This window comes from Drosophila virilis, chromosome X, assembly GCF_030788295.1.
Source record: "Drosophila virilis strain 15010-1051.87 chromosome X, Dvir_AGI_RSII-ME, whole genome shotgun sequence".
NCBI lineage: Eukaryota > Metazoa > Arthropoda > Insecta > Diptera > Drosophilidae > Drosophila > Drosophila virilis.
The window spans coordinates 3624826-3635911 of NC_091543.1; the positions used below are offsets into that span (position 1 = coordinate 3624826).

The 11086-nt window shown below is 47.8% G+C and overlaps 1 protein-coding gene across 1 annotated transcript in view; it reads left to right on the forward strand.

Moving 5' to 3' along the window:
• The window catches only part of mew (multiple edematous wings), a 73731-nt gene extending 70278 nt beyond the window's left edge, over positions 1-3453 (forward strand). The window contains exon 9 of the mRNA XM_002058006.4: positions 932-3453. Coding sequence (XP_002058042.3) covers positions 932-1174 — 243 coding nt within the window. The 3' untranslated portion in view covers positions 1175-3453. The remainder of the gene's footprint in view (positions 1-931) is intronic.
• Positions 3454-11086: the final 7633 nt, after the last annotated feature.

Below are 11086 nucleotides of genomic sequence, written 5' to 3' on the forward strand. Positions count from 1 at the left end.
TCGTTTTGGAACGTCATATCTCCGCGGAGCTATTTCCGAGCGGAGGGAGTTATGTCGTTTTGGAACGTCATATCTCCCCGCGGATTTGTTCTCCGTCATATCGCGCGGAGCAATGTCGTTTTGGAACGTCATATCTCCCCGCGGAGGTATTATCCATCATACCGCGCGGAGTTATGTCGTTTTGGAACGTCATATCTCCCCGCGGAGGTAGTATCCATCATACCGCGCGGAGTTATGTCGTTTTGGAACGTCATATCTCCCCGCGGAGGTATTATCCATCATACCGCGCGGAGTTATGTCGTTTTGGAACGTCATATCTCCCCGCGGAGGTATTATCCATCATACCGCGCGGAGTTATGTCGTTTTGGAACGTCATATCTCCCCGCGGAGCTATTTCCATCCGAGCGGAGGGAGTTATGTCGTTTTGGAACGTCATATCTCCCCGCGGAGTTATTACCCGAGATATTAAAAAAAAACATCTATTTTGAAAAAAATGTGATGTAACCCCTTGCCATTTTGTCAATTTGGGTCAAAATTTTGAATCAGGCATTTATGATAAAAAAAGGAACTTAAATAGCATTACAGAAATAAGTCGCAATAACCATGATGTTAAAATGCGAAGCAGACGCGCATGAATGTGTGTTTGTACATGTATACAGAAATTCTTAAAGATGCTGCTCTATTCAATTGAGCAGTTGCATATAACTTTGGTTTTTTTTTTTTTAACCGAGCTTTATGAAATTTTCTACAGTATATCTTATTGTATCATAGAATATTTGTGTATACTGAAAAAGTCAATTGCATTTAAATTTTGGCTTAAATTGGCTGGCAATAAAAGTTGGGTTATTAACTTGATTTATAGGTCTGATATCTGATATAGATAAAGGGGTAAAGAAATCGGAGATGAATCTAATTATATTTACAATTACAGGTGGAGACACGCGCCTATCCGGAACTGTTGGACCAGCAGAGGGAGACGCACACGCCGCTATGGATCTATATATTGGCCGTGCTGGGCGGCCTGCTGCTGCTGGGCGCGTTCACGTACGCGATGTGGAAGTGCGGATTCTTTAAGCGGCAGCGACCGACGGATCCAACGCTGAGCGGCAATCTGGAGAAGATGAACGAGGAGAAGCCCTTCCTAGGCGCCAAGAGCAGTCATAATGTTTTCTAACAAGAGGGCACCGTCGGCTGGGATCTGGTGCGACGCATTGCACCTGCCAGGAAGCGCAACAGGCTCCGGCTTAGGCTCCGGCTCAGGCAGCTGCTCCTCCTGCACAGCCAGCCCCACTACAAGCAGCAACAACAACAACAACAGCTGACTCCGCCATGTGGCTGCAGCTGGCGCAACAACAACAACAACAACAACAACAACAACAACAATGGGTCTGAGGATGAGTTCGATGTGTTATCCCTGACGCCGCCGCCGCCACCGCTGAGCGTCCTGAGTTGGGGCAGCGATGGCTACTACCAGGCCAGCGCCGCCTGGTGGGGTCACATGTGAGCAGGAGCAGCAACAGGAGCAGGAGCAGGGGGCGCGGAGCATATCCCGCACTTAACAGATTCTGGTTGTGGGACTTTCAATGTGCCATTTTGTTTACTTAAGTCGCGTCGCCAGCTGGCAAATCCGAATCCAAATCGGAGTCCAAATCCGAATCGGAATGCGAATCCAAACCGAAGTCCAAATAGAAATTCAAATCAGAATATGAATCCAAATCCTAATCGGAATCTAAATAGGTATCCAAATCCGAATCGTAATCCAAATCGGAACCCAAATCCGAAATCAACTCCGAATCTAAATTGGAATACAAATCGAATTCCGAATCCAAATCCAAATCCGAATACAAATCCAAATCGCAATCGGAATCCAAATCGGAATATGAATCCAAATCCGAATCGTAATCCGAATCGGAATCCTAAATCCGAAACCAACTCCGAATCTAAATTGGAATACAAATCAAAATCCGAATCCAAATCCAAATCGCAATCGGAATCCAAATCCAAATCGGAATCCGAATCCGAATCATACTCCGAATCAGATTTGGGATTCGGATTGTCTGACGATTTGCCAGCGAATCGATAGCATTGTCCGTTTAGTCTTAAGACTTGTTATATGCATCCATTTGCCTAGGTTATAGAGAGGGCTTTTGACCAAAACACACAAGCGTACATCAATCATTCAATCAATCATTCGCCAGCTCATTAATATCTATACAAATTTAGCAGACCAAACCTCACTTTCTCACCTCTTCACACAACAACAAACAATGTGACCATATTTGTTGCTCGTTTAGAATTTTTTCCGTCTGCTATGCTCCATCAAGCCTCCATTTTCTTCTGTCAATCATACAAAATGTGACCATGGAGGAGCATCTGCTGCGTAGCTTCTTCTTCTTTTAATAATTTGATACAAAAAGTGAACATGAAGGATTCTTCTTTACGCAAACTCTAAACAGTGTTCTCAGTCGCCTTTCCAGCCAAGCTAGACAAAAAAGTGACGCTTTTAGCTAAGCTCTTTTATCTTGCAATCCTAAAAGTGACCATGGAGGACGCGAGTGCAGCGTTTCTTTGCCTTGAAAACCAGCTAATAACATTAACACGCACAAGTTTGTCTTCTTCTGCCTGTGTGTTGCCCTCTCGCTCGCACTGGTGCAGTGCCGGCGAGTAGGCAACGCATTTCGCCGTCGATTATATTCCGTTAGTTTTTTTGTGTCATTTCGCCGCCTGGTCACACTTGTGCACAATTTAGTGAGCCCAGCTTTGTATCATATTTGTTATTTATATAATGCTTAAGATTGGTTTTTAAGTGCAGCTATGTGTAAAACGTGTTCAAAATAATTCCGAATTCTTATTTTAAATATAATCGACAAAAGTCGAATCCCCGCTCCCCCCCTACTTCACCCTCACGACACACACACATGCACGCGAATAATTATTACACTGCCAGAAATTACGTAATACGAAGTTCCAAAATTCTCGAAATGTTATTGTGTGAAAAGTATTAAGTCTCTATCTAACTATTTTTTAACCAATCCACAACAGATGCAATTAAACTCAAAAATTTTTTTTCCTAATCTTAGGCTTAATTTAATATAGAAAAAAATCGAAGAAAATCGGCGAAAAAAAATGCATTAATGTGTCTTTTAAGTTCCAAGCTGTTGCATATACAATACGTTAGAGCATTTTTTTTAATATGTATCGCATAAATAAATAGAATTTTACTATAAATCTTTATATATATATTTGTGCATATATATATATAAACATATATATATATATATATATATATATATATACAATATGTAGCTGTATATAAGTATTTGTTTTGGCATTTAAGTTTTAGCAAGGTTCAAAGCGAGTTCAGTGCACTTCTCGCTAGTTGTACATAGCTTTCTTAATTTTAATATTTTTTTTGTCCATTTCCACTTTAAAATAAATTAAACACTTTTTAAATACAGTTTTTATTTGGCATTTAATGGGGAGGTTTGCGATCTTACCTGACTGGCGCCAGCTCTTGGCAGTGGTTTGAACTATACTATAAGCGGCCTCTATTGTACAACTGGCGCTCTCTTGTGGCAATCGTTTGAACTATACGTCAAGCGGCACAAATTGCAATTGCTGCGCCAGTGGCGAGTGGCGCCATCTATGTAGCAACAGACGAAGCGTTATTTAAATTAACGTCCCGCCCACAAAAATAGGCAATGAAAAAGAACACTGCACACCGGGGGGAGATATGACGTTCCAAAACGACATAACTCCGCGCGGTATGATGGATAATAGCTCCGCGGGGAGATATGACGTTCCAAAACGACATAACTCCGCGCGGTATGATGGATAATACCTCCGCGGGGAGATATGACGTTCCAAAACGACATTGCTCCACGCGATATGACGGAGAATAAATCCGCGGGGAGATATGACGTTCCAAAACGACATAACTCCCTCCGCTCGGATGGAAATAGCTCCGCGGAGATATGACGTTCCAAAACGACATAACTCCGCGCGGTATGATGGATAATACCTCCGCGGGGAGATATGACGTTCCAAAACGACATAACTCCGCGCGGTATGATGGATAATACCTCCGCGGGGAGATATGACGTTCCAAAACGACATAACTCCGCGCGGTATGATGGATACTACCTCCGCGGGGAGATATGACGTTCCAAAACGACATAACTCCGCGGGGTATGATGGATAATACCTCCGCGGGGAGATATGACGTTCCAAAACGACATTGCTCCGCGCGATATGACGGAGAATAAATCCGCGGGGAGATATGACGTTCCAAAACGACATAACTCCCTCCGCTCGGATGGAAATAGCTCCGCGGAGATATGACGTTCCAAAACGACATAACTCCGCGCGGTATGATGGATAATACCTCCGCGGGTAAATATGACGTTCCAAAACGACATAACTCCGCGCGGTATGATGGATAATACCTCCGCGGGGAGATATGACGTTCCAAAACGACATAACTCCGCGCGGTATGATGGATAATACCTCCGCGGGGAGATATGACGTTCCAAAACGACATAACTCCCTCCGCTCGGATGGAAATAGCTCCGCGGAGATATGACGTTCCAAAACGACATAACTCCGCGCGGTATGATGGATAATACCTCCGCGGGGAGATATGACGTTCCAAAACGACATAACTCCCTCCGCTCGGATGGAAATAGCTCCGCGGACATATGACGTTCCAAAACGACATAACTCCGCGCGGTATGATGGATAATACCTCCGCGGGGAGATATGACGTTCCAAAACGACATAGCTCCGCGCGATATGACGGAGAATAAATCCGCGGGGAGATATGACGTTCCAAAACGACATAACTCCCTCTGCTCGGATGGAAATAGCTCCGCGGAGATATGACGTTCCAAAACGACATAACTCCGCGCGGTATGATGGATAATACCTCCGCGGGGAGATATGACGTTCCAAAACGACATAGCTCCGCGCGATATGACGGAGAATAAATCCGCGGGGAGATATGACGTTCCAAAACGACATAACTCCGCGCGGTATGATGGATAATACCTCCGCGGGGAGATATGACGTTCCAAAACGACATAACTCCGCGCGGTATGATGGATAATACCTCCGCGGGGAGATATGACGTTCCAAAACGACATAACTCCGCGCGGTATGATGGATAATACCTCCGCGGGGAGATATGACGTTCCAAAACGACATAACTCCCTCCGCGCGGATGGAAATAGCTCCGCGGAGATATGACGTTCCAAAACGACATAACTCCGCGCGGTATGATGGATAATACCTCCGCGGGGAGATATGACGTTCCAAAACGACATAGCTCCGCGCGATATGACGGAGAATAAATCCGCGGGGAGATATGACGTTCCAAAACGACATAACTCCCTCCGCGCGGATGGAAATAGCTCCGCGGAGATATGACGTTCCAAAACGACATAACTCCGCGCGGTATGATGGATAATACCTCCGCGGGGAGATATGACGTTCCAAAACGACATAACTCCCTCCGCTCGGATGGAAATAGCTCCGCGGAGATATGACGTTCCAAAGCGACATAACTCCGCGCGGTATGATGGATAATACCTCCGCGGGGAGATATGACGTTCCAAAACGACATAACTCCGCGCGGTATGATGGATAATACCTCCGCGGGGAGATATGACGTTCCAAAACGACATAACTCCCTCCGCGCGGATGGAAATAGCTCCGCGGAGATATGACGTTCCAAAACGACATAACTCCGCGCGGTATGATGGATAATACCTCCGCGGGGAGATATGACGTTCCAAAACGACATAGCTCCGCGCGATATGACGGAGAATAAATCCGCGGGGAGATATGACGTTCCAAAACGACATAACTCCCTCCGCGCGGATGGAAATAGCTCCGCGGAGATATGACGTTCCAAAACGACATAACTCCGCGCGGTATGATGGATAATACCTCCGCGGGGAGATATGACGTTCCAAAACGACATAACTCCCTCCGCTCGGATGGAAATAGCTCCGCGGAGATATGACGTTCCAAAGCGACATAACTCCGCGCGGTATGATGGATAATACCTCCGCGGGGAGATATGACGTTCCAAAACGACATAGCTCCGCGCGATATGACGGAGAATAAATCCGCGGGGAGATATGACGTTCCAAAACGACATAACTCCCTCCGCTCGGATGGAAATAGCTCCGCGGAGATATGACGTTCCAAAACGACATAACTCCGCGCGGTATGATGGATAATACCTCCGCGGGGAGATATGACGTTCCAAAACGACATAACTCCGCGCGGTATGATGGATAATACCTCCGCGGGGAGATATGACGTTCCAAAACGACATAGCTCCGCGCGATATGACGGAGAATAAATCCGCGGGGAGATATGACGTTCAAAAACGACATAACTCCCTCTGCTCGGATGGAAATAGCTCCGCGGAGATATGACGTTCCAAAACGACATAACTCCGCGCGGTATGATGGATAATACCTCCGCGGGGAGATATGACGTTCCAAAACGACATAACTCCCTCCGCTCGGATGGAAATAGCTCCGCGGAGATATGACGTTCCAAAACGACATAACTCCGCGCGGTATGATGGATAATACCTCCGCGGGGAGATATGACGTTCCAAAACGACATAGCTCCGCGCGATATGACGGAGAATAAATCCGCGGGGAGATATGACGTTCAAAAACGACATAACTCCCTCTGCTCGGATGGAAATAGCTCCGCGGAGATATGACGTTCCAAAACGACATAACTCCGCGCGGTATGATGGATAATACCTCCGCGGGGAGATATGACGTTCCAAAACGACATAGCTCCGCGCGATATGACGGAGAATAAATCCGCGGGGAGATATGACGTTCAAAAACGACATAACTCCCTCTGCTCGGATGGAAATAGCTCCGCGGAGATATGACGTTCCAAAACGACATAACTCCGCGCGGTATGATGGATAATACCTCCGCGGGGAGATATGACGTTCCAAAACGACATAACTCCCTCCGCTCGGATGGAAATAGCTCCGCGGAGATATGACGTTCCAAAACGACATAACTCCGCGCGGTATGATGGATAATACCTCCGCGGGGAGATATGACGTTCCAAAACGACATAACTCCGCGCGGTATGATGGATAATACCTCCGCGGGGAGATATGACGTTCCAAAACGACATAGCTCCGCGCGATATGACGGAGAATAAATCCGCGGGGAGATATGACGTTCCAAAACGACATAACTCCGCGCGGTATGATGGATAATACCTCCGCGGGGAGATATGACGTTCCAAAACGACATTGCTCCGCGCGATATGACGGAGAATAAATCCGCGGGGAGATATGACGTTCCAAAACGACATAACTCCGCGCGGTATGATGGATAATACCTCCGCGGGGAGATATGACGTTCCAAAACGACATAACTCCCTCCGCTCGGATGGAAATAGCTCCGCGGAGATATGACGTTCCAAAACGACATAACTCCGCGCGGTATGATGGATAATACCTCCGCGGGGAGATATGACGTTCCAAAACGACATAACTCCGCGCGGTATAATGGATAATACCTCCGCGGGGAGATATGACGTTCCAAAACGACATAACTCCGCGCGGTATGATGGATAATACCTCCGCGGGGAGATATGACGTTCCAAAACGACATAACTCCCTCCGCTCGGATGGAAATAGCTCCGCGGAGATATGACGTTCCAAAACGACATAACTCCGCGCGGTATGATGGATACTACCTCCGCGGGGAGATATGACGTTCCAAAACGACATTGCTCCGCGCGATATGACGGAGAATAAATCCGCGGGGAGATATGACGTTCCAAAACGACATAACTCCGCGCGGTATGATGGATAATACCTCCGCGGGGAGATATGACGTTCCAAAACGACATAACTCCGCGCGGTATGATGGATACTACCTCCGCGGGGAGATATGACGTTCCAAAACGACATAACTCCCTCCGCTCGGATGGAAATAGCTCCGCGGAGATATGACGTTCCAAAACGACATAACTCCGCGCGGTATGATGGATAATACCTCCGCGGGGAGATATGACGTTCCAAAACGACATAACTCCGCGCGGTATGATGGATAATACCTCCGCGGGGAGATATGACGTTCCAAAACGACATAACTCCGCGCGGTATAATGGATAATACCTCCGCGGGGAGATATGACGTTCCAAAACGACATAACTCCCTCCGCTCGGATGGAAATAGCTCCGCGGAGATATGACGTTCCAAAACGACATAACTCCGCGCGGTATGATGGATAATACCTCCGCGGGGAGATATGACGTTCCAAAACGACATAGCTCCGCGCGATATGACGGAGAATAAATCCGCGGGGAGATATGACGTTCCAAAACGACATAACTTCCTCTGCTCGGATGGAAATAGCTCCGCGGAGATATGACGTTCCAAAACGACATAACTCCGCGCGGTATGATGGATAATACCTCCGCGGGGAGATATGACGTTCCAAAACGACATAGCTCCGCGCGATATGACGGAGAATAAATCCGCGGGGAGATATGACGTTCCAAAACGACATAACTCCCTCTGCTCGGATGGAAATAGCTCCGCGGAGATATGACGTTCCAAAACGACATAACTCCGCGCGGTATGATGGATAATACCTCCGCGGGGAGATATGACGTTCCAAAACGACATAACTCCCTCCGCTCGGATGGAAATAGCTCCGCGGAGATATGACGTTCCAAAACGACATAACTCCGCGCCGTATGATGGATAATACCTCCGCGGGGAGATATGACGTTCCAAAACGACATAACTCCGCGCGGTATGATGGATAATACCTCCGCGGGGAGATATGACGTTCCAAAACGACATAACTCCCTCCGCTCGGATGGAAATAGCTCCGCGGAGATATGACGTTCCAAAACGACATAACTCCGCGCGGTATGATGGATAATACCTCCGCGGGGAGATATGACGTTCCAAAACGACATAGCTCCGCGCGATATGACGGAGAATAAATCCGCGGGGAGATATGACGTTCCAAAACGACATAACTCCGCGCGGTATGATGGATACTACCTCCGCGGGGAGATATGACGTTCCAAAACGACATAACTCCCTCTGCTCGGATGGAAATAGCTCCGCGGAGATATGACGTTCCAAAACGACATAACTCCGCGCGGTATGATGGATAATACCTCCGCGGGGAGATATGACGTTCCAAAACGACATAACTCCGCGCGGTATGATGGATAATACCTCCGCGGGGAGATATGACGTTCCAAAACGACATAACTCCGCGCGGTATGATGGATACTACCTCCGCGGGGAGATATGACGTTCCAAAACGACATAACTCCCTCCGCTCGGATGGAAATAGCTCCGCGGAGATATGACGTTCCAAAACGACATAACTCCGCGCGGTATGATGGATAATACCTCCGCGGGGAGATATGACGTTCCAAAACGACATAACTCCGCGCGGTATGATGGATAATACCTCCGCGGGGAGATATGACGTTCCAAAACGACATTGCTCCGCGCGATATGACGGAGAATAAATCCGCGGGGAGATATGACGTTCCAAAACGACATAACTTCCTCCGCTCGGATGGAAATAGCTCCGCGGAGATATGACGTTCCAAAACGACATAACTCCGCGCGGTATGATGGATAATACCTCCGCGGGGAGATATGACGTTCCAAAACGACATAACTCCGCGCGGTATGATGGATACTACCTCCGCGGGGAGATATGACGTTCCAAAACGACATAACTCCCTCCGCTCGGATGGAAATAGCTCCGCGGAGATATGACGTTCCAAAACGACATAACTCCGCGCGGTATGATGGATACTACCTCCGCGGGGAGATATGACGTTCCAAAACGACATAACTCCGCGCGGTATGATGGATAATACCTCCGCGGGGAGATATGACGTTCCAAAACGACATAACTTCCTCCGCTCGGATGGAAATAGCTCCGCGGAGATATGACGTTCCAAAACGACATAACTCCGCGCGGTATGATGGATAATACCTCCGCGGGGAGATATGACGTTCCAAAACGACATAGCTCCGCGCGATATGACGGAGAATAAATCCGCGGGGAGATATGACGTTCCAAAACGACATAACTCCCTCTGCTCGGATGGAAATAGCTCCGCGGAGATATGACGTTCCAAAACGACATAACTCCGCGCGGTATGATGGATAATACCTCCGCGGGGAGATATGACGTTCCAAAACGACATAACTCCCTCCGCTCGGATGGAAATAGCTCCGCGGAGATATGACGTTCCAAAACGACATAACTCCGCGCGGTATGATGGATAATACCTCCGCGGGGAGATATGACGTTCCAAAACGACATAACTCCCTCCGCTCGGATGGAAATAGCTCTGCGGAGATATGACGTTCCAAAACGACATAACTCCGCGCGGTATGATGGATAATACCTCCGCGGGGAGATATGACGTTCCAAAACGACATAACTCCGCGCGGTATGATGGATAATACCTCCGCGGGGAGATATGACGTTCCAAAACGACATAACTCCGCGCGGTATAATGGATAATACCTCCGCGGGGAGATATGACGTTCCAAAACGACATAACTCCGCGCGGTATGATGGATAATACCTCCGCGGGGAGATATGACGTTCCAAAACGACATAACTCCGCGCGGTATAATGGACAATACCTCCGCGGGGAGATATGACGTTCCAAAACGACATAACTCCCTCCGCTCGGATGGAAATAGCTCCGCGGAGATATGACGTTCCAAAACGACATAACTCCGCGCGGTATGATGGGTAATAGCTTCGCAGGGAAATATGACGTTCCAAAACGACATAACTCCCTCCGCGCGGAGGGTGATAGCTCCGCGGGGAGATATGACGTTCCAAAACGACATAACTCCCTCCGCGCGGAGGGTAATAGCTCCGCGGGGAGATATGACGTTCCAAAACGACATAACTCCCTCCGCACGGTATGATTGGAAATTGCTCCATGGGCGGCCTCTATTGTACAACTGGCGCTCTCTTTTAGCAATTATTTCAACTATACGTCAAGCTGCATAAATTACCCAGCT